The 25269-nt window shown below is 41.4% G+C and overlaps 1 protein-coding gene across 5 annotated transcripts in view; it reads left to right on the forward strand.

Moving 5' to 3' along the window:
• RGS7 (regulator of G protein signaling 7) overlaps positions 1–25269 on the forward strand; it is a 444093-nt gene that overhangs the window by 194071 nt on the left and 224753 nt on the right. For all 5 annotated transcript variants that reach the window (XM_050950420.1, XM_050950421.1, XM_050950423.1 and 2 more), the window contains exon 3: positions 24239–24335. In XM_050950420.1, coding sequence (XP_050806377.1) covers positions 24239–24335 — 97 coding nt within the window. The remainder of the gene's footprint in view (positions 1–24238; positions 24336–25269) is intronic.

A 25269-nucleotide genomic window follows, 5' to 3' on the forward strand; every position in this document is an offset into this window, starting at 1 on the left:
GATGTGGCTATCTTTTAGGAATGTCTAAATTGGTACCACACAATAGCCAGTGTTCCGAAGGCAAATTAACCTTTTTATAAAGTCACTTCCCTTGTCCTCCAGGCCAAGGGTTATAACGTTTTTTTCTTTCTGTCAACCTTTCAGCCTTTTTTTCTTTCTGAGGCTGTGATGATGCTGTTCTGGCGGGACCCAACTGAGGGTATGTCTACATCTACAATTTTGCAGCGCTGGTTGTTACAGCTGTATTAGTACAGCTGTATAGGGCCAGCGCTGCAGAGTGGCCACACTTACAGCAACCAGCGCTGCAAGTGGTGTTAGATGTGGCCACACTGCAGCGCTGTTGGGCGGCTTCAAGGGGGGTTCGGGGAACGCGAGAGCAAACCGGGGAAGGAGACCAGCTTCACCGCGGTTTGCTCTCGCGTTCCCCGAACCCCCCTGCAAACCGCAGGGAAGGAGACCTGCTTGCACGTGGGTTCGGGGAACGCGAGAGCAAACCGGGGAAGGAGACCAGCTTCGCCGCGGTTTGCTCTCGCGTTCCCCGAACCCCCCTGCAAACCACAGGGAAGGAGACCTACTTGCTCGGGGGTTCGGGGAACGCGAGAGCAAACCGGGGAAGGAGACCAGCTTTGCCGCGGTTTGCTCTCGCGTTCCCCGAACCACCCTGCAAACCGCAGGGAAGGAGACCTGCTTGCTCGGGGGTTCGGGGAACGCGAGAGCAAACCGGGGAAGGAGACCAGCTTCGCCGCGGTTTGCTCTCGCGTTCCCCGAACCACCCTGCAAACCGCAGGGAAGGAGACCTGCTTGCTCAGGGTTCGGGGAACGCGAGAGCAAACCGGGGAAGGAGACCAGCTTGATTACCAGAGGCTTCCTCAGGTATGCTGGGATACCTGCTTATTCCACGGAGGTCAAGAAAAGCGCTGGTAAGTGTCTACACTTGATTACCAGCGCTGGATCACCAGCGCTGGATCCTCTACACCCGAGACAAAACGGGAGTACGGCCAGCGCTGCAAACAGGGAGTTGCAGCGCTGGTGATGCCCTGCAGATGTGTACACCTCCTAAGTTGCAGCGCTGTAACCCCCTCACCAGCGCTGCAACTTTGTGATGTAGACAAGCCCTGAGAGTGCCAATTTAGGACCAATTGCTCAAACAGGGCAGTCACAGTCCAAGGCTGGGGTTTTTCCACCTCTAAGGCAAACCAAACCAGCCAGACAAAAATGACTTTGGTTTCACCCCACTGGCTAACCACAAGTCACACAAGCAATTTCCTTAGACACTCCAGTCTTCCAGCGTCACCACCAGTGCCACCCGTCCTGGGGAAGAATGGTTATGAAAACCAACACCCCAGTAAAAGAAAAAGGTTCTCTCGATCTCAAAGGACCAAGCCCCAGACCCAGGTCAATATACACATTAGATCTTACCCACAAATCATGCTTTTGCCAATCCTTTAGAATCTAAAATCTAAAGGTTTATTCATAAAGGGAAAAAGGTAGAAATGAGAGCTAGAATTGGTTAAATGGAATCAATTACATACGGTAATGGCAAAGTTCTTAGTTCAGGCTTGTAGCAGTGATGGAGTAAACTGCAGGTTTAAATCAAGTCTCTGGAGTACATCCCCCACTGGGATGAGTCATCAGTCCCTTGTGTATAGCTTCAGTTTGTAACAAAGTCCCTCCAGAGGTAAGAAGCAGGACTGAAGACAAAATGGAGATGAGGCATCAGCCTTATATAGGCACTTCCAGGTGTAAGAACACTTCTTTGTTCTTATTGTGGAAAATTACAGCAAAATGGAGTTTGCAGTCACATGGGCCAGTTCCTGCACACCCTGCTGAGTCACAAGGCGTATCTGCCTCCTCTCAATGGGTCAGTTGTGTAGCTGATGGTCCTTAATGGACCATCAAGCAGGCTAAGCAGAGCTAACACCAACTTGTCTGGGGTGTTTCCCAGAACTGCAGCACCAATTTGAAATACAGACAGTATACAACTAATACTTATAACTTCAATTACATAATGATACAGACAGCATAGTCATAACCAGTAACCCATAACTTGGTCTTAGACACCTTATATGACCCCCTTTACATAGGATTTGGTGCCACTACAGGACCTTGGTTGCAAACTATGTTCTATGTGGTCCCAGTTTATATCAATAATGTCACAGAGGCCCCCAAACGTTTTCTGCATATAAAAGCCAGTGCCGGCATTAGGGGGTAGCAAGCAGGGCAATTGCCCAGGGCCCCACACCACAGTGGGACCTGTGATGCTAAGTTTCTCAGTCTTCAGCTTCAGCCCTGGGTGGCGAGGCTTGGAGCCCCAGGCTATAGCCCCATGCAGTGGGGCTTCGTCTTTCTGCCCTGTGCCCCCGTGAGTCTAACACTGGCCGTGCTTGACGACTCCTCTGAAACCTGCTCACATGCCTCCACTACTCCAGGCTATTAAACCACTGCTCCAGGCTATTAAAATATAATTGTTGTTTCTATTAATATCAGATCTAAGTTCCTCAGATAACCTCTGTCCTCATAGATGGGGGGGGGGAACAAACAAACCCACAACTCTTGCAGAAAACAAAATAGGATTGTTATTTTGATCTCTTTAGTCCCTTCAATAAAGAGCAACTTCAGTGGAATATTAGAGACAATCTAATCATGAAATAAAATTAAAAGGAACCTCTGGGGGGAAAAAATGTATTTTAATTATAATGCAAAAAGATAATTAACTATAAGCTAGGACGCTGAAAACTTCATCGTCATATTAATCCTAATTCAGCAAAGCACTTGGCCATATGCTGAGTTCTGTGCACATGTGCTGACCCACTGACTTTTTTAGGAAGTTAGGTGCCTACCTCCCTGAGTCCCTTTAGAACATCCCATCCTTAAGCAGGTATTTGAAGCTTAGCATGTGTGCCCCCACTAGCCTGTGATTAGTCCAGGGGTAGGCAACCTTTGGCACGGGCGCCAAAGTCGGCACGCAAGCTGATTTTCAGTGGCACTCACACTGCCTGGGTCCTGGCCACCAGTCCAGGGGGGCTCTGCATTTTAATTTAATTTTAAATGAAGCTTCTTAAACATTTTAAAAGCCTTATTTACTTTACATACAGCAATAGTTTAGTTATATATTACAGACTTATAGAAAGAGACCTTCTGAAAATGTTAAAATGTATTGTTGGCACGTGAAACCTTAAATAGGCGTGAATAAATGAAGGCCCGGCACAGCGCTTCTGAAAGGTTGTCGACCCCTGGACTAGTCTCATTGAAGTCAATGGAATTTATCATTGGCTTAACATTAGGCATGTGCTTTAATACCTTGCATGACTCAGTAGAATAGGCTTGAAGGGAAACTAGACCTTGTTTTAATGACTCAGCAGCCAGCAAACAGAGCTGTAAACAGGGGAGTTTCAGAGGGAGTTTACAGGGGGAGGTTGCGGGGGAGACTAAGAGACCTAGACAGAGGAACTGACAGGCTAGTAAAATTAGTGGGTGGTGGTCTGTCAGTGTTCTGGTGCCTGTTAGGGGTTTGTGTTGTGCTGTGTTTCTTGGACTACCAGGTTTTAGGTGGGAACGCTATGACTGATACAAAGGTAGCAGTGAAAGACACAATGAGGATGACTGGATGTGGAAGCTGCGACATGTACATGATCCTGGAGGGGGTACCTGAAAAGAGTTTTGTCTGCATGAAGTGCCGCCTGATAGAACTGATGGAAGAAAAGATCCGAGGACTGGAGATGCAGGTGGAAACTCTGGTCGAGTTTAGAAGGGGGTTCGAGCAGATGATGGAGCACAGACACGAGGGGGCTGAAGGGATAAGCTCAGACTTGCAGATGGAAGCAGGACCAAAGAATTCTGAGGAGAGACTGCTGGGTGACGAAAGTAGACGGTGGAAGCATGTGACTAAGAGAACCAGACAGAGGAAAAGATGGGCCAGTGAAGGGGAAATAGAACTCAGGAACAGGTTTGCAGAGTTGGAAAATGAGGAAGGGGCACAGCAGGTGGTCACTGAAGGAGAGAGGGCAAGGAAAAAGAGAAGAGCTGTTAGTCCTACAGGAGGAGGAGGGGAGGAGTCAATAGAGGCAACACCAAATATAAGCCCCAAGAGGATTGTAAGGGTGAATAGGAATCGAGAGGACTTGCAGCCAGTGGGTGCAGGGGATAGACCAGAGAATCACACTGTCACCAGGAAAAGGCAGGTCTACGTGATTGGGGACTCCTTACTGAGAAGAATAGACAGGCCTGTAACTAGAGCTGATCCAGAGAACAGAAGGGTGCTAAGATACAGGATGTGGACCTGAGGCTGAAAAGGATCCTAGCGGGAGCGGGAAAGAATCCATTGATTGTCCTTCATGTGGGAACGAATGACACGGCTAGATTCTTGCTGGAATGTATCAAGGGAGACTATGCCAGACTGGGGAAGACGCTTAAGGAAATTGAGGCTCAGCTGATCTTCAGTGGGATTCTGCCGGTTCCTAGAGAAGAGCAACAAAGTTATGACAAGATTATGGCGATCAACAGATGGCTCAGGCAGTGGTGCTGTAAGGAGGGCTTTGGGATGTACAGCCATTGGGAAGCATTTATGGACAGAAGACTGTTCTCTCGGGATGGATTTCACCTGAATAAGGAGGGAAATAGACTTCTAGGATGGAGGCTCGCCCAACTGATTAAGAGAGCTTTAAACTAGGAATTTGGGGGAGATGGTTGGGAGATGTCCAGGTGATCTCCACGCCAGAATTTAACCTTGAGAGGGAAGAAAACAAAGTAAGAGGGGATACAGCCGTGGACAGAAGAATTGACATAAGGAGGAAGGGTAGTGTAATTACCAGACTAACAGGTGATGCTGGTGGTAGAATGTGCCTAACAGGGTAAAGAATGTCAGTGAAGCCAAACGGCAAAAATTTAGATGTCTGTACACTAATGCGAGGAGTCTAGGTAACAGAATGGAGGAACTAGAGCTACTGGTGCAGGAAGTGAAACCGGATATTATAGGGAAAACAGAAACATGGTGGAATAGTAGTCATGACTGGAGTACAGGTATTGAAGGCTATGTGCTGTTTAGGAAAGACAGAAATAAAGGCAAAGGTGATGGAGTAGCATTGTACGTCAATGATGAGGTTAACTGTAAAGAAATAAGAAGTGATGGAATGGACAAGACAGAGTCTGTCTGGGCAAAAATCACACTGGGAAAGAAAGCTACTAGAGCCTCCCCTGAGATAGTGCTTGGGGTGTGCTACAGATCGCTGGGGTCTGATTTGGATATGGATAGAGACCTCTTCAATGTTTTCAATGAAGTAAACACAAATCGGAATTGTGTGATCATGGGAGACTTTAACTTCCCAGATATAGACTGGAGGACAAGTTCTAGCAAGAATAGTAGGGCTCAGATTTTTCTGGATGTGATAGCTGATGGATTTCTTCACCAAGTAGTTGAAGAACCAACAAGAGGGGATGCCATTTTAGATTTGGTTTTGGTGAGTAGTGAGGACCTCATAGAAGAAATGGTTGTAGGGGACAACCTTGGTTCGAGTGATCATGAGCTAATTCAGTTCAAACTAGATGGAAGGATAAACAAAAATAGATCTGGGACTAGGGTTTTTGACTTCTCAAGGGCTAATTTTAAAGAATTAAGGAAGTTAGTTAGGGAAGTGGATTGGACTGAAGAACTTGTGGATCTAAATGCGGAGGAGGCCTGGAATTACTTTAAGTCGCAGCTGCAGAAACTATCAGAAGCCTGCATCCCAAGAAAGGGGAAAAAACCATAGGCAGGAGTTGTAGACCAAGCTGGATGAGCAAACATCTCAGAGAGGTGATTAAGAAAAAGCAGAAAGCCTACAAGGAGTGGAAGAAGGGTGGGATTAGCAAGGAAAGCTACCTTAGTGAGGTCAGAACATGTAGGGATAAAGTGAGAAAGGCTAAAAGCCATGTAGAGTTGGACCTTGCAAAGGGAATTAAAACCAATAGTAAAAGGTTCTATAGCCATATAAATAAGAAGAAAACAAAGAAAGAAGAAGTGGGACCGCTAAACACTGAGGATGGAATGGAGGTTAAGGATAACCTAGGCATGACCCAATATCTAAATAAGTACTTTGCCTCAGTCTTTAATAAGGCTAATGAGGAGCTTAGGGATAATGGAATGATGACAAACGGGAATGAGGATATAGAGGTGGATATTACCACATCTGAGGTAGAAGCCAGACTTGAATAGCTTAATGGGACAAAATCGGAGGGCCTAGATAATCTTCATTCAAGAATATTAAAGGAACTGGCACATGAAATTGCAAGCCCGTTAGCAAGAATTTTTAATTAATTGGTAAACTCAGGGGTTGTATCGTACGACTGGAGAATTGCTAACATAGTTCCTATCTTTAAGAAAGGGGAAAAAAGTGATATAACTATAACGAGTAACTATAGGCCTGTTAGTTTGACATCTGTAGTATGTAAGGTCTTGGAAAAAATTTTGAAGGAGAAAGTAGTTATGCACATTGAGGTCTATGGTAATTGGGACAAGTTACAACATGGTTTTACTAAAGGCAGATCATGCCAAACCAACCTGATCTCCTTCTTTGAGAAGGTGACAGATTATGTAGACAAAGGAAATGTGGTAGATCTAATTTACCTCGATTTCAGTAAGGCATTTGACACTTTTCCACATGGGGAACTATTAGTTAAATTGGAAAAGATGGGGATCAATATGAAAACTGAAAAGTGGATAAGGAACTGGTTAAAGGGGAGACTCCAATGGGTCGTACTGAAGAGTGAACAGTCAGGCTGGAAGGAGGTTACTAGTGGAGTTCCTCAAGGATCAATTTTGGGACCAATCTTATTTAACCTTTTTATTACTGACCTTGGCACAAAAAGCGGGAATGTGCTAATAAAGTTTGCGGATGACACAAAGCTGGGGGGTATTGCTAACACAGAGAAGGACTGGGATATCATACAGGAAGATCTGGATGACCTTGTAAACTGGAGTAATAGTAATAGGATGAAATTTAATAGTGAAAAGTGCAAGGTCATGCACTTAGAGATTAATAATAAGAATTTTAGATATACATTGGGGACACATCAGTTGGAAGCAACAGAGGAGGAGAAGGACCTTGGAGTATTGGTTGATCACAGGATGACTATGAGCCGCCAATGTGATATGGCCGTTAAAAAAGCTAATGCAGTTTTAGGATGCATCAGGCTAGGTATTGCCAGCAAAGATAAGGAGGTGTTAGTACCATTATATAAGGCACTGGTGAGACCTCATCTGGAATACTGTGTGCAGTTCTGGTCTCTCATGTTTAAGAAGGATGAATTCAAACTGGAACAGGTTCAGAGAAGGGCTACTAGGATGATCTGAGGAATGGAAAACCTGTCTTATGAAAGGAGACTCAAAGAGCTTGGCTTGTTTAGCCTAACCAAAAGAAGACTTAGGGGAGATATGATTGCTCACTATAAATAATATCACAGGGATAAATAGCTGGGAGGGAGAGGAATTATTTAAGCTCAGTACCAATGTGGACACAAGAACAAATGGATGTAAACTGGACACTAGGAAGTTTAGACTTGAAATTAGACAAAGGTTTCTAACCATTAGAGGAGTGAAGTTCTGGAACAGCCTTCCCAGGGGAGTAGTGGGGGCAAAAGCTAGCTTTAAGACTAAGCTTGATAAGTTTATGGAAGGGCTGATATGATGGGATAGCTTAATTTTGGCAATTAATCTTTGATTATCAGCAGATAAGCATGCCCAGTGGTGTGTGATGGGATGTTGGATGGGATGGGATCTGAATTACTGCAGAGAATTCTTTCCTGAGTGCTGGCTGGTGAGTCTTGCCCACATGCTCAGGGTTTAGCTGATCGCCATATTTGAGGTCGGGAAGGAGTTTTCTTCTGGGGCAGATTGGCAGAAGCCCTGGAGGTTTTTCGCCTTCCTCTGCAGCGTGGGGCATGGGTCACTTGCTGGTGGATTGTCTGCAGCTTGAGGTCTTCAAACCACAATTTGAAGACTTCAATAACTCGGACATAGGTTAGGGGTTTGTTATAGAAGTGAATCGGTAGGGTTCTGTGGCCTGCTTTGTGCAGGAGGTCAGACTAGATGATCATATTGGTCCCTTCTGACCCTAAAGTCTATGAGACTGGGAAAGGGGATGGGTTTTTGGAATTGTCAGTTATGTAACTTTAAAATTTAATTAATATTGCAGAATTGAAACCATTTTTAAAGAAAAAAATCTTACATCATTTATATATAATCTTACTGATATGCTGGTGAGCAATTGGATGCAAATATATTGCTCAGAGAGAGTGAAGCTGAAAACCAAAAATAAGGACATCTGCCTCTTGCGATTGCCTCTCTCATCCCTGCATTTTTAAAGTTGCATTGATCGCTAATGGATAACTGAGGCTTGGTCTCCATGGAATTCTAACAATGTCTAGAGTAGTTTTCAGCCTATCAAATTTCTGTCCAATGGGGATTTCTTTTAAAGTGGTAATGAGCTGGAAATACATTGATCTGGATAATGATACAAAAAGATAATCTTAAATATAGTGCATATTGAAGATTGAAAATATTAACCTATACAGAATTAACCATTAAGACCTTGTTCAGGAATTATCTGTAGTATACACTATACTCATTCATAGGACAAAATTTCTGTTTTGTGAAGGATTTCGAGTTTCCAATAGGACAAAATTTCTGTTTTGTGAAGCATTTCGAGTTTCCAAAATTTGGCTTAGTTCCAAATCGGGGCAAGAACTTAAAATTTTGAAATTCTCAGAAGGAAAATTCTGTTTCTGAACCTGAAACAGTTCTTTTTTTCCAATGTTTTATTTTTCCTTTGATCGAATCAAAACATTTCGTTTTGATGTTGACCTTTTTATTTTGGGTTGTAAAAAGATACATAGTATAACTAATATTGTGGAAACTTCCCCTTGTTAAAAATGACCAGATTTTGTGAAGTGTGATTTCTGTGGAACCACATATTCCAAAGGAATATGGTTCTGTCCCAGTTTCTCTAACTGACTCTAGTCTACACCTAAATATAGCTATATATATTCTTTTAAAGAGAGTACCTGAAGGAAGTCCATTGATTAGTGCATCATGGCTAACTTAATTTTCTGTTTTCATTTAATAAGCCAGCACTCTTTTTGTTTCTCTGATGGGGTTGACAGACCCAACACTAAGCTTAAAGGACTAATAAAACAGTATTGGGCCAAGAAGGCCCCACCACTCAGCAGCTGTTAGGCATGCTTTCTGCAGAAGACCTGCTTAAAAGGGGAGCTCTGGCAGTCGGGTTGGGAAAAGACAGAAGGTGAGATGCTTGCAAGAAGGCAGACCAGTAGTAGCTGCTGGAACAGAGCAATCTACAGGGGGGAAACTCAGAACTGTAAGAAAGACTTGGTTGGGAGTCCGGAGCCCTACCCCGTCGTCTTTCCCCCCCTTCTTCCTGACTAGGGGAAACAACTGAACTCTGGAAGTGAGCTGGGAAACTTCTCCCCTTCCATCTGGGTCTTTGAATTTACTGAGACCATGTAAAGAGAAGGCTGGCACCATGTCCCAAACTGAAAGAAAAACAGGGGAGGTAGGAATCGGACACGTGAGGGTGGGGGTCAGGTCTGATCTGGAGTAGCAGCCAGAAGGGACTGAGCCACTCCTCACCTCTCTTCCTCATGGGCTGGGACCTGGTGGAGAGAGAGTGCCTGGGTCCTCCTACTCTTCCCACCTCCCCACAGCCACCTGAGAGAACTTGAAGGATTCTGGGAGTTGGTGGGGGTGTGCAATAAACTGTGACTTGGTCACTGCCCCTCTGGACTGTTGGGAAGAACTGTCCCAAGGCTTGGAGAGACTGTTTGGCTTCAGCCTGACCACTAGGCCTGCTGACCCCAGAGTGAAGCCTGCAGCAGTTCCCATTTACTCACAATGGTAGCATTTTTTTTCTCCTCAATCCATGCATTTGCATACCACAACCACGAATACCTGTCTACTTCTGGAGAGTCATATCTGCTACAGCTGGTATTTTTTTTAAATTAACTTCTAAACAATGAGAAGTGTTACATTAGTCAAATTATTTTGTATCGGTGTTTTGAACTGGTAATAATTGCTGGGGAGTAATTTATATATTTTCTGCTTAGCATATTTTTTGTGGATACCAGAGAAACATTTGCATCATATAAAGCATGGTATTGCATGTCTGAGTTACAGAATGTGTTAAAAGCCCAGTTCTAGGGCTCGTTGGAGGAATTTTTAGGGAACTGTATTCCATCAGAATATGCAAAAATTGAAACCTTTCTGGAAATTGCATTGATTTTAGCCAGAAATTCATTTTTAGAAGAAAAGTAGGGCATCAAAATAGCAGGAGTCAAAAGTAGGAGTCAATATTTTGAAATGACTTCATTATTTTTGTATTCTATTGTAATTGAATACAAAATAAAATAGTCTAAATCAAAACAAAACATTGTTATTTTACCAAAACAAAATATATAATTGATCCTTTTTTGAATTTTTTTCTTTAAAGAATTTTCAAAATGTTGGGGTTTAACTTTCATTTAGAATGAAACTATGTTTTGAAATATCAGAAATCCTTTGTGAAATGCATCTTCCGTCCTCAGCACAGTTCAACCAGTTATCTATGCACAGGATGCATGTAACAGTTCAGTATAATCACTTAGCCAAAGGCACTTTGTTTTCATGGTGAGGACAACCATGTATTTCTCTAAATTTGTTATGGTCTAATTAACAGGAAGCTTTATCAAATAGTGTAACGGACAAGAGACAGTGATGAATTGTTGCTTGGCTTTGAGAAATCCCCTTTCCTGTCACCAGAGGGTTTATTATAGTTCCTCTGCTTTCCTTTCCTTTATATAAGTGGTTATAGTCTGAATTATAGTTCCCAGGCTGCTACTGGCAAAAATCTTTCTGTTGATGGTCTTTTATTTTACATTACACACAATGATGTTTTAAAGAATAGGTATCTAAGTAACACTGCTGACATTGCTACTTGCAGAGGGGAAGAATCAATGCACTTCTTCAGTGAGAAGAGGAAAAGATCTCAGTCCATGTGAGGCTCATGTAATTTTGAAAGTAAATGGTTTCAGCATGTCTGTAAATAGTTAACTGTTATTGTCCCCTTGGTAAACACCCCTTTAGATACTCTGTCTATGTGATGGCCATCATATTAGGGATTGAAGCAGGGACCTAAAAACTTGAGTATAAGCTTATTCTTTTCTTTTATTAATAAATCTTTAATTAGTTTACTAAGGATTGGCTGGCAGTGTGGTGTTTGGGCAAGATCTGAGATACATATTGATCTGGTGGCAAGTGTTTGATCCTTTGGGATTAATACAGTGGTCACCTACCGGTAGATTGTGATCGACTGGTCAGTCCTGGAGCCTCTGACAATCGATCGCAATCTCCGGCTGCTAAAAGTCTGGCGGCACAGTGGGGCTAAGGCAGGCTCCCTGCTTGCCCTGGCCCCATGTCACTCCTAGAAATGGCCCTGTGGCAGGCAGGGGTCTCTGGGCTCTGCTCCTGCCTGCAAAAATCACCCCCGCAGCTCCCATTTGCTGGGAACAGGGAACTGTGGCCAATGAGAGCTGCAGTGGCATTGCCTGCAGGGAGGGGCAGCACACGGAGACACGTGCCCTGCGCCAGGCCACAGGGGCATGTTGATCACTTCTGGGAGTGGCAAGGGGCCAGGGGAAGCAGGGAGCCTGCCTTAGCCCTGCTGCACTGCTGACCAGGAGCTGTCTGAGGTAAGTGCCGCCTGGTGGGAGCCCATACCCCAGCCCTGAGCCCTTTCCTAAAGTGAGCACCCCGAATCGCCTCCTGCATCTTGAACCCCTTCCTACATCCCAACACTCTGTCCCAGCCCGGAGCCCCCTCTTGCACCCAAACTCCCTCCCAGAGCCTGCACCCCACACCCTTTCCTGCACCTCAATGCCCTGCCCCAGCCTAGTGAAAGTGAGTGAGGGTAGGGGAGAGTGAGTGACGGAAGGAGGGTGGATGGAGTGAGCATGATGGGGCCTCAGAGAAGGGGCAGGGTAGATCCTGAGTTGTACTTTTATTCAAAAAATGATCTTGTGTGTAAAAAGGTTGGAGACCACTGGATTAGTAGAACCTCACATAGGGTGAAATGGGTTTTCAGTAACCTCTCACTATATTAGACTTGGTTTTCTGGATGGGAGCTGGGGCTTGAATGCCTAAAGAGGACCGTGTTTGGCTTTTGATTAACCAGCATGGTACGGCAGAAGGTCTCTTGTTACTGCCTTGGTGAAACTATAGAATAAACCACCAGTTTTGAGGGATTGTCTGCCCTATTTCTTGCAGTCTGTGTGTGGCATTCTCAGTGTGGCCCATCCAGCCACTTGGTCAAAGGCTGTATCAACATGTAACTTTTATGGATTAGCCTAGAGTGGCGCCTGTAGCATATACATACCAGGTTGTGCCAAGATGACCATTTCTTTGGGTTTGGTCTTCACTGACCCACTGTTCTTGCTCTGCTAGGCCTGTAATCCTGTGGTTCATTTGCATTCTTCCCTATTACCTTGTTCTCAGATTGAAGACAGGTGAACTGCACACATTCCAAGCACAGTAACAGTAACAGGATTTTCATTGTTCTCCACTCAAAATGTGTTTGTTTTAAAGTACTGTACAACAGATAGAACACAGAGAAAATGAGAATGTGAAACCAATTCATTCTGAGTGTAATTCCATTGTCTTCAGTAAAGTTACACCAAGGATATGTTGAGTCCATTTTATTTATTTGATAAAGAAAGCTTCCTGCACACTGATACAATTCTTAAAGATGAGGTTGTACCAGAGTAGAGGCTAAAATGTTACCTTGAGCATTTTTGCGCAAGTTCTAGTATTTGTATTTCTGAATTTAATGGAGTTCAGAGACTCAGAACAACTTACAGGTCTGAAATGACATGAAAACTGGTCATCTTGCAGCATGTCTGTCATAAACGGATGGTTAAGGGTTAATGTCTCTTTTACCTGTAAAGGGTTAAGAAGCTTAGTGAGCCTGGCTGACACCTGACCAGAGGACCAATGAGGGGACAAGATACTTTCAAATATTGGTGGAGGGAAGTCTTTGTTTGTGCTGTTTTGTTTTGTTCGTTGTTCGCTCTTGGGGCTAAGAGGGACCAGACGTGCAACCAGATTTCTCCAATCTTTCTGAAACAGTCTATCATGTTCAAAATAGTAAGTACTAGCTAGAAAAGGCGGATTGTCTTATGTTTGTTTTCTTAACTTGCAAATGTGTATTTTGCTGGAAGGAGTTTTACCTCTGTTTGCTGTAACTTGGAATATCAGGCTAGGGGGGAGGGAGTCCCTCTAGGCTATATAAATCTGACTACCCTGTAACACTTTCCATCCTAATTTTACAGAGATAATTTTTACTTTTTTCTTTCTTTAATTAAAGCTTTCTTTTGTAAGAACCTGATTGATTTTTCCCCCTTGTTTAAGACCCAAGGGGATTGGATCTGAACTCACCAGGGATTGGGAGGGGGAGAAGGAAAGGGGGGAAGGTTAATTCCTCTCTGTTTTAAGATCCAAGGAGTTTGGATCAATGGAGCCTCTCAGGGTAGCCCAGGGAAGGGAAAGTCTGGGAAGGGAAAAGGAGGGGGGATGGTTTATTTCTCCTGGTTTTAAGACCCAAGAGGTTTGGGTCTTGGGTTCCCCAGGGAAGGTTTTGGGGGAACAGAAAGTGTGCCAAACACTATATTTTGGCTGGTGGCAGCGCTATCAGATCTAAGCTAGAAATTAAGCTTAGAAGTGTCCATGCAGGTCCCCACTTCTGGACGCTAAAGTTCAAACTGGGGGAAAAATACCTTGACAATGTCAGATCGTGGATTGTGAAAATATGAGGAAATTGGATTGCTTATGATTTCTGTCCACTTAGAAAAAATGTTAATGGAAAACACTAACACAAATTCCAAGGTTGTCATGTTTTGTTTTCTGCAAATGATCATTCCACCTTTCAGAATTACATATTACGGTGTCATAAAATGCTCCTCACTAACCAAAGCCTTCATTACAGATTTTCAGAATACACAAAAGTCTCAGCCTTGAATCCTAATGTAGAATTCTCATTTCTATATCATGTTGTCACCTGTAATGTTGTTTTCCCTCAAACTATTCAATATTCTTTTGAGTTCTGGTTTCCTCCTGCTGAATTTCGGCTACTGTTAATACGTGTTTTCTGAAAGTCCCTCTCCCTCCTTGGGAACCGTCACTCCTAAATGAACAAACAGAGCAGATATGAGATCAGGTCATATGCTGAATTTGTTTGGGGTTATCTGAAAGGCAAGCAAGAAAGGTGACAACTCCAACAGTACAAATACACATTTAAAAACACACGTACAGATGAACTAGTAACGCTTTGCCATAATCTGAGATGTCATCTGTTTTGTTTGTCTTGAGATAGAATGACTGGCTCTTAAAGTCAGTCCAAGTACTTTGATGAGTAATGTGACTGTTTTTAGCTAGTGACTATGTCCTGTTTACATAGCATCATCTTGAGGCTAGTGGTTTTGTAGGTGGCTCCTGTCAGTATAACAACACCCAAAAAGCAAAATGAACTGACAGCTGCTCCCCACTCCATTGTTGGAAGTGCTGTATCTAGTCCTGAGCCATCTCTTTAAGCACAACTTTTTTTTTAAATGTGTGATTTGTTTTCATCTGCTTTAAAATATTAGCACTAGAGCTGGCCAGAGGATGACAATTCCATTTTGCAACAACTTTTGAGGTTTTAATTTTTGTTTTTATTCCACATTGGAACAAAACAAAAACCTTAAAAATGTTTCTACAAAATGGAATTGCACTGAAATATTCCTTTATGGGTTTAAAAAGTCAGGTTTCTGAGTCAGCTATCTCTGCCTGAAAACCACTGGCGAATCCACTTTGGATCTCAAAAACTTCCTGTTGCAAACTTCTTTGAAATCTATAAACTTTGATGAAACAGCATGTTTTGACAAAAAAAAAGTTTGTCAAAAATGTTCTGACCAGCTCTAATTAACACTATTTAGAAGCTCAGATCATATCTTAGCAAATGTATAAATACTATTTTGAACTTCTACTTTATTCTGTTCAAAGTTCCATTCCACAAACCTCTCCTTTAATTACCAGTTCTTTCACCAAGCCTTCCTGAGTTGATTCCCTCCACCTCCCCTTAATAATGCCCACTTGTCCTCTTTCATTCTAGCTGCATTTCTGTATTCCCATACTCTTTGGGTGAAATCCTGACTCCATTGAAGTCAATGGCAAAACTTCCATTGACTTCATTTTGGCCAGGATTTCACCCTTTGAGTTAGGTTTCAGTCCTTTTGAGGCAGGCTTGGTTTTCTGTATCACAGTCTATAAAACTCCATGCAGATTTACAGTGTGCAAAACTGAGAAATTTATTTTAATTTTTCAAACACAAACCATCTTAAAGAATCAGTGGAGTCACTTGCATGCAAATAAGTTTTTAAAAGGAAAATAATTTATATAGTGCTCTAAGAAAATGATGGTACAGTGTTTTATATTATCCATAATTTATACTTCATCAGTGCCCATACTGTGCAAGCTTTAGACTTACATTTGTAAATGAAACCTTAATTTAACTAAAGTGTTGAATTTTGCAAATATATCTTCTTTGAATGGGCCAGTAAATATAATGCTGTTACAGTGGATTAACTAAATATAGAACTCTATAAATACTGTACACATGTTGTGAGTAGAAAAAATGTTTTTCACATGCACTGTGTTTTCCTGTGTGCAGAGTATATTAATCCACAAATCATTGGTGAGGCCAGATTTGCAAAGGTATTTAGGTGCCTAAAAATGCAGATAGGCACCAAGTGAGATTTTCAAGTGAGTTAGGCATCTAACCAACACTGACCTCACAAAACAACTTGTGGTGGTACCTTTCTTCCCATATCTTATGAGATGTAGCCTAGGTGGGAGACCCATGTTCAAATTTACTCTGTACAAATAATCGTTGGAGTAGGGACTTGAACTTGGTTCCTCTACCTCCCAGGTAGTCAGTGGGCTATTCGCTGTTCTGTGGTAGAAGTCCTATTTTGAAAAAATCTTTTCTCCTTGTTCCATTTTTTTGTGAAGAATTATGAAATTCTGGATGTGGAATTAAACAAATTTCAAACCCTTAAAATTTTTGCAAAACAGAACTCATATTACCCACCATTAGGACTGGCTGGAAAACTGCCCCTCTTCTCTGAATCCATACTATGACTCCAGTTTGTAAAGGGGATGGTATGATGAAATTAACTACTATGGCACGTGGCCCATCTGCAGCTGCTAGTAGCAAATATCTGCAACAGCCAGAGATGGGACTCTAACTGGGAGGGCTCAGAGTTACTACAGAGAATTCTTTCCCTGGTATCTGGTTTCCATATTTGGAGACAGGAAGGAATTTTCCCCCAGGTCAGATTGGCATAGACCCTGGGGATTTTTCACCTTCCTCTGCAGCATGGGACACTGTTCACTTGCTGGTTTAAAAACTAGAGTAAATGGTGGATCCTCTATAACTTGAAGTCATTAAATCATGATTTGAGCACTTCAGTAACTCCACCAAAGGTTGTGGGTCTACTACAGAAGGGTGACATTCTGTGGCCTGCACTGTGCAAAGGTCAGACTACACCTCTACCTCGATATAACGCTGTCCTTGGGAGCCAAAAAAATCTTACCGCATTATAGGAGAAACTGTGTTGTATTGAACTTGCTTTGATCCACCGGAGTGTGCAGCCCGGCCCTCCGGAGCACTGCTTTACCGCGTTATATCCAAATTCATGCTATATTGGATGGCATTATATCGAGGTAGCAGTGTATATGATCACAATGGTCCCTTCTGGCCTTAAAATCTATGAGCCTATGAAGCTTATGAAATAGCAGCCTATTTTTCATTTAATCAGTGAAGCTTCTACCTGACAATCTTTCTTGGATGCTGTAGATTCGGAGTTTGTGAGATTTCTTCCTCCGGCCGCTTTTCCTCATAGAGCTATTGGTGTAGTAAGGGGACTAGAATTTGGAAACTTGTCCACCAGTTGAAATTCTACAAAAGACACACAGCTATACCTGAGAATTTCAGAAGAATTGATTGTCTACAGAAATTCTTCAAAATGGCCATTAGGATTGGAGTAAAAAAGATGTCTTTCATGCTTCATTATTAGGGCTGGCTGGGAATTTTCTGAAGAAATGGCAGTTTGTTGAAACTGAAACTGGTTGTAGGAAAGGGTCTGTTATGACATGCCTCCTGTTTTGAAAAAAAAAATTGGAAAAAAAGTTGAAATTGATGGAACATCCCAATTTGACACTATTTTTAAAATTTAAAGTTTCACTTTTGCTTTGGAATACCTTTTATTCAGAAATTTTAGCTAATTTATGCTAAAATATTTTTAAAAAGAGAAAGAAAGGGCTGGAAATTATCCATACAAAATGTTTTTATTTTCTTGACCTGAATTTTCTTGCAGATTTTCAGTTAATGAAAATCTTCAAAGTTTTTACTTTGCATCCTGATTCAGGCTGGGAAAAGTTTTCAAAATCTCAATAATTCTCATGGGACACCCATTCTGCCATATTGTTGGCATAATTTTCTCTCCAAGTCTAATTTTGATAAGAACAATAAAAAACAAACTCTTCTAGGAGTTCAACTTGAGTCAAGCATCTAGTACATTCTAATTACATATATTTTCCTCAGTGTCAACTTAAAAATGGCTTTCTTAGTTCTAGCTATAACAACTTTCATGTGTCACTTGCAGTGAACTAGATATAAGTCCCTATGTATTTAAATCTACAGTTTTTATTTTAAGCAAAAAACTGGTCTAGTTGAAAACCTACAATCCCTAATCACTCAAGATAATGAGTGTTTTGACATACTACTAAGTGCAGGATTTCAGTAGAAATGCACTTCTATACAACTCTCATTCAAAGGTCTCAAAGCAGTATGCAAGCATTAAAAGTTAAAACTAACCCTTTGAATTAGGTGGAGGAAACATTCCCTGCTAGAATGCATCTGTTTTTGTTTTTGTTTTACAGTTCACAACATAGCATTTAGAGCAGGAAGTGAACTACACTATATTCAGTGGAAACTGTAGAGGATGTTTAGGAAGATACACCAGTAGAGTTATCTGAATTTTTTTTCCAGGATACCAGGCCTAACACCATTTTTCTTAGGAAAGAGTTATGATATCTTGATAAATGCTTGGTTTTACATCTTATTCAAAATGCAACACAGTGCCATGCAGATGCACACATTAGCTCAGCATCAGTAATCACTAGGATGGAAGAGAGTAACCTACTGAATGGTCATTGCCCCATTCTACACCACTTTCAGTACGTGTTCCTGAAAGATTTTTCATCCAAACATTGCATCAGCTCCGGTCGTCTTTGTCAGATCTGGTGGGATCACAGCACGCCTTGATATGATTAAAGGCCGAAACTCTTATTTTAAGGATATCTTTTGGTTTAAAATTGAACTATAAATACTCTATTTCTCCATCTTGCTACGTTAACACTTAGAGGTTAATCATTTCCATGAGAGTTCAGAGAGTGTGCTTTCATCTCATCCTTCCCCCAAAGAGTATGAAAAAGACATCTATTAAATTCTATTACAGCGGACAAGTAATTTCATCTATTTTTAATCTTGGAAGTATACAAATTGCTCAAGCCCTTTCTCCCAGAGAACTTTGTAATTTTGGTAAAATTATGAATGACTCTTCTTGCCGTACAGTAGTGAATACTACATTTGAACTATTGGTAACCAGACTGATTTTGAATATTCTGTGTAGTCTTTTCATTGAAGGCTCAGGGATTTGAATATTTCTGTTGCTTAGTAAGACAGAAGGGGTAGACATGCAGTGGAGAAAGGCCTCCTTTTATGGTGTAGACACTGGAAACTGAGTCTCTTCCCTGATTACCAAGGTCAGAATCTCCTAGTGTAGTTTCTTTTAGAGTCAAAGATGCCGTTTCCTGTTCCTTGAAAGAGGTCTGATGTTTGCGTCAGTAAGATATGTAAGAAGGGACTAGATGGTGTATTGCAGTGTTTTCCAAACTTGGGATGCTGGTTGTTTAGGGATGCCCCTGGCAGGCCGGGCTGGTTTGTTTACCTGCCATGTCCACGGGTCCGGCTGATCGCTGCTCCCACTGGCCGCGGTTCGCTGCTCCAGGCCAATGGGGGCTTCTGGAAGCAGCGCAGGCTCAGGAACGTACTAGCCACCACTTCCAGCAGCTCCCATTGGCCTGGAGCAGCGAACTGTGTGGCCAATGGGAACTGCAATTGGCCAGACCTGAGGACACGGCAGGTAAAGAAACCAGCCCAGTCCGCCGGAGGTCTTTCCCTGAACAAGCGGTGTCCTAAGTTCAGGAAACACTGGTGTATTGCATATACTCCCACTCTACTTCTACGTGGCTCGGTATTAGAGCTGAGCAATTTCTTTTTCCTGACAAATAACTTATTCACCAAAAAATGCAATTTCTGGTCAACCAAAAGTATGAACTTTACCTGAATTCCCCAAATAGTTTCATACAAAAATAAATTTTCAGGCTAGATTCACAAGGAAACTTAGACGGCATTCTCTAAACAGCTTGATGAGGAGGTGAGGGCAGCATCCCCTGTCTCTTCTATAGCCGATAGTTAAGGTATTCACCCAGGATATTGGGGAGACAGATTTGACTGTCTGCTTTGGACTGGGAACTTGAACTTGATCTCCCACATCATAAATGAGAATCCCTAGCCACCAGGCTATAGAAGCTCTCTCTTGCTGATCTAATGATTATACAGGTATTTTATATAAAGTGGAACATCTTAAATAGAATAGCTTGAGACCCAAGAATATACTCTAGCCTCATGGTTAGGGCACTTCTCCAGGAGAAGACAGATCAGGGTTCAAGTTCCTGCTCTCGAGCAGGGATTCAAACTTGCATGTCCTACATCTCAAATAAGTGCCCTAACCTTTAGGCCAGGGGTCAGCAACCTTTCAGAAGTGGTGTGCCAAGTCTTCATTTATTCACTCTGATTTAAGGTTTCATGTGCCAGTAATACATTTTAACCTTTTTAGAAGGTCTCTTTCTCTAAGTCTATAATATATAACTAAACTATTGTATGTAAAGTAAATCAAGTTTTTAAAATGTTTAAGAAGCTTAATTTAAAATTAAATTAAAATGCAGAGCCCCCGGACCGGTGGCCAGGACCCGGGCAGTATGAGTGCCACTGAAAATCAGCTCACATGCTGCCTTCGGCACTCATGCCATAGGTTGCCTACCCTTGCTTTAGGCTATCTGTTATAAGAGAAGGGGGAAACTGCACTACAACTATCTTGTCCTCTGTTTTTCTGAACGTAGACCTTTATTTTCTTGCCTTTATAATTATTATTTAAAGGAGTTAAAATACTCAGAATCTAAATGTTTTGTTCAATGCAAAAACTTTCCCAATTCTCAAAAAAATCCTAACCATTTTAGTTTCAACTCAGGGTGAACGTGTGTGTGTGTGCACGCGCGCGCGCTTGTGACTGCCAGTGAACTGAAATATCGATTATTCATATAGCTCTACACAGTACAAATAAAAGGTTTCTATTGCTTCCTTAATGTAAGCATGGTTGGGTCTCTGTACGTCCATGTCCATTCATCTTCTGTAGTGGCCTCAGCTTGTCTCAACCCTCACACTCTCCATCTTTTTATAAATTCATAAAGAGCAAGACCAGAGGAAAATGGGAAGGAGACAAAATATAATATGTACTGTCACCCACACTGAGATTTAATGCTATTGGAAACCAAACCAAAACACTATATACATTTGATCTTGTAATAGTTATTATAAAAGATTTTTAAAAGTTCTTTTGGAAGTTGAAAAGCCTCAAGTACAAGTGTGGCCATTAGTGTGTAGATAGATTTTGCTTCAAATATGGGGACCAAGTTTGCATCCCTTACACAGAAAAAACTTTGACTGATCTCTGGGACTTTTGCCTGAATATGGAGTGCTGCTTTTGGAGTTATTGCCCTCAAATATAGATTTCCAGGTTGGGAGATGGAAACAAGGGGCAGACAGATAACAATATGTTCATAGATACATGGTGTGAATTGCCCTTTTCCAAATTGCTGGATATTTTCTCCCTTACATGTAATGTGACTAGAGATTTCAATGTTATCTTGTCTGCCATTCCGTCTTACCATGATAAATATTTACTGCATTGAGCACCATACCTCTGGAAAGGTTCCAGGACCAACCTAAGAACCCATCACCCCAGCTTTTGTTATTTGTTTTTTTGTTGTTTTTTTTAAATAAAGGTTACGATTAATAAATCCCAGTGCATTGTCAAAGCTAGTCTGGTTTAAACAGATAAGCAGATAATAAAGGGATAGCAAGAAGCTACTACACAGGCAAGGCAAAGCAGCTTATCCTTCACTTTTGACCATCAAGTCAGGTGACTGAGCAGCAAACTGTGACACATCAGGAAGGCAGGCTACTATGTTAAACAGCAGCTTGTGTTTCCCAGATTAGACTTCTCAATCAAAATTAGAAGAGAATTTCTTTTTATCTCCCTAATTAAGCTGTTCTATCCTTTGTATTGTTTGAGTCAATGTTGATGACTAACTGAGGAGAAAAGCCTTGAGGACTGTTTCCCAAATATAATTAAATGAGGACACAATGTTTTGCAATGGAAGAGATTATACATTTGCTGAATTTAAAACAGGCAAAACAGAAAAAAAAAAGAATTGTACACACTGGAAATTTAGCTGTGTACTGAGATGTATTGAAGTAGATGTTTTGGAGACATAAATTGGAGCATTTTCTTCTACTTTTCATTCCCTTGAGATCTTATGTATAATATTGTACAGTGATTGTCTTAAAAAATCCATTGTTTGTGCTGTTTTTGTGAGATGAGACAAGTTAGGCTTTCTAATCCAGCTAAGCACATCCCAGAAATCCCAGCTCTGTTGTAACTAATTAGGAGGCAGGTGTTCTGTTTCACAACATCCAAACTCACTTAAACTATAATCAATGCATACTGATTAAGCCAGTGAGTCCACAATGCTGATATTTAGAGCTTCAGAAAGGGGATCTTCATTTCTGAACTTGAAGTGTAACAACACATTGCAGAGTCCTCTGAGGCAGATTCAGTAGAACCATCCTAGGGCCAAATTCTGCTCTAGTTGTCCTAGTTACTTCACCCATGGTCGAAAATAGATCTTTAATCTGAAATGAAAATCTTATGCTAAAGCTGACAGACCTTTTTTTTTTCCATTCAGGATTGCCATTAAGGTTAACAGCAACCTTCCCATTAACTTCAATAGAGGCAGGGTCTTCTTTATTCTTTAGATAGTAAATGCAGGACCAGATTCCAATAGTCAGGTGATTTGTCACACTATTTCAGTTTCCTTAGTCAGTTCTTAATATCCAATTTTTGTTTAAAGAGTGTGTATCCAAAGACCAGACATTGACTTCATTTACTCTTCATAAATATAATGAACATCTCCTTTCTTTGGAGCTACATTTTGAGTAACCTGTAGTTGTAAGCATTATTTTTAGTCTTCCACATCTTACTATGCACTTAACTTACAATGCATATCTTGTGTGTGAACATATGTTTGCCTATACAAGTGTTTCTCAAGCTGGGGTCGCCGCTTGTGTAAGGAAAGCCCCTGACGGGCTGAGCCGGTTTGTTTACCTGCCGTGTCCTCAGGTCTGGCCGATCGCGGCTCCCACTGGCCACAGTTCACCACTGCAGGCCAATAGGAGCTGCCGGAAGCGGCACAGGCCGAGGGACTTACTGTCCACCGCTTCCAGCAGCTCCCATTGGCCTACAGCGGCAAACCGCGGCCAGTGGGAGCTGCGATTGGCTGGACCTGTGGACGGGGCAGGTAAACAAACTGGCCCAGCCTGCCAGGGGCTTTCCCTACACAAGTAGCAACCCCAGTTTGAGAAACACTGACCTATACAGCTGGACCTATGTGCTCTTAACAGAGTTGTCCATATATAATCCACGTGTGTTTGCAGAAATGGGTCTCCAAGTATTCTCTGTAATCAAAAATTGTAAAATGTACTTTAACATAGAATCCAAGCTCCATGGAAAATCCTTGGTTCTCTATTACTAATGACAATGAAGGAATGTACGGGGTAAAATCATTATTTCATTATGTATATTTTAAAATATATACAGAGAGAATTTATCTAACTTGTGTTTTATTATTAAAGTCTATTATGTATCAGGATAAAGTTTGGGATATCTTATTCCATGTATAACATATCCACTAATCAGCCTGCCAGGACTTTGGCCATGATTCCTTAATAAAAAGGCTTGCTCATGCTTTCATTTGTAGCCAACAGATGGCTTGTAAAATCTAGTCAGGCATAAATTAGCTAATACAATAAAAGTACCCAAAATAATAATACAAAAGGGCTGAAAACTTTTCTTGGCCAGCCAGCTACCAGGAGAACAACCTGCATATCTGGCTGTACTGTCTCAGTGGAAGGCAAATCCCACCATGAACATTTGTCCTTTCTTTCTCTTCCCATAATTCTCACTGCAAAAAAAACCCTCCACCTCAAAAAAATTCTCCTACTAATAATTAACCATTTCTCCTTCTAGCTCCACGGTGCCTTCTAAACAATAAAAAAAATACAAAGTAAAGTGCTAATAACCTCTCCCTTGTCCACTAACAAACCATCTCAAGAGAGATGTGGGAATATAGGCTGCTGTTGACTTAAAAGCTTCATTTTATTTTCAAATAGCCTTTTTGATACAGTCCTCAATCACCAAAAAGACTGCATGGGTCATTTCATGCAAGGAAGTGAGCACTCATAACTTCCGTTTAAATCGAGGACTGTGGCTTTTGAATAGAGGAAAATACAGCATCTAAACTACCTGTGAATGAGACTATCACAGACAGCATTTTGGAATTTTTTTGGGAGAGGGGGGAGTTTAGATAGACACTCTAAAAGCTACTAAAGCAGCTGTTTTCTTTTATATTGGGTAACATTAATAGAATGTGAGACTCTGTCTCTAATAAAGGTTTGTAATCTCTTCAGAATGAAATTTTCCTGCAATGCCTCAGCATTCCTCTTGCAAGTATTGTTGGAGCACAAACTCTCATTGCATTAATGCTGTTCTTAAATAAAGAACTTGTGTTTTTTTTATCCTCTTCAAATAAAAAATGAAATTATTGGGGGAAAAAAGTCAAAGGTAGCAGGCCCTCATTTCTGGGAGGCTGAATTAAGGTTTTCAGAGAATAGTTTTCTGCTAGGAAATAATGCTGTTTTTATTTTTTCTTTATATTCAGATGGAAGACGTCATAGCACGCATGCAGGATGAGAAAAATGGGATTCCTATTCGTACAGTCAAAAGTTTTCTTTCCAAGATTCCCAGTGTCTTTTCTGGTAAGATTGAAATTGAATTTTATACTGTTTAAAGCACTATTGGTGCAAAGGGGTTCTTGGTCACCAATCATGTACTTAACATGAGTATTCTAAGAAATCCACATAGTCATCTGATCTGGGAAAGAATTGGCTATATTGCGAATCCACTGAAAACTGGATTTCTTGGGAAAAGGGTATGCTTCTGCTATGCGTTGCAAGGAATTTACTCAAAGACTTTTCTAGATAGTCCAGTAAATTAAGCAATGGCAATACTAGATTTTCTGCAGAAAGGCAATTACAGGTAGGTGGCAATATTTTTAATGCACCATATTTTCCTTTCAAGCTACTTTGTAAATCTGTTTTCAGGCTATTGGTGCACTGAGTTTGGTTGTCTATGTAGTCTAATATCTTAACATAAGAAATGCCATATCAGCAGCATCAAAGAAAGGTGAATCTTCCATCCCACAATGCCATGTGTGTGTTGTAGTACCATAAATGAAATTTTTTTACTGACTCCCACATAAAATCAACTTATGATCAGAAGCGTGAGGGTTGCTGTCCCTTGTTTCAGTCATATATGTAGTCAATATCATTATTTACATTTTTTAAAATATATTAACTATTTGTACCTTGTGGATATTTATCATTACATTACTGACACCAGTTTGCATTTATCAGTTTCTGCCCAACAGAGGTTGAATTCTGGAAAAAACAAAGATGTTGAGGCTAGGACTGAGCTGTATCATAAAAGCTTTCACAGCATCTGCCCACTTCATAGCTGGTCCTAATGAATGTTGTTAGCTTCTCTCTTTCATAAGTGCAAAAATCCACTCCATTTTTTTAATCGACTGGCAAAATCCTTTTCATTTTCTTTGTTTCTATTCATTCTGTCAAATGACTGTAGAATTCCTTTGAAGTAGATCTTGGTGTCAAACCTATACTTCAGATACACTGT

This window comes from Gopherus flavomarginatus, chromosome 4, assembly GCF_025201925.1.
Source record: "Gopherus flavomarginatus isolate rGopFla2 chromosome 4, rGopFla2.mat.asm, whole genome shotgun sequence".
Lineage (NCBI taxonomy): Eukaryota > Metazoa > Chordata > Testudines > Testudinidae > Gopherus > Gopherus flavomarginatus.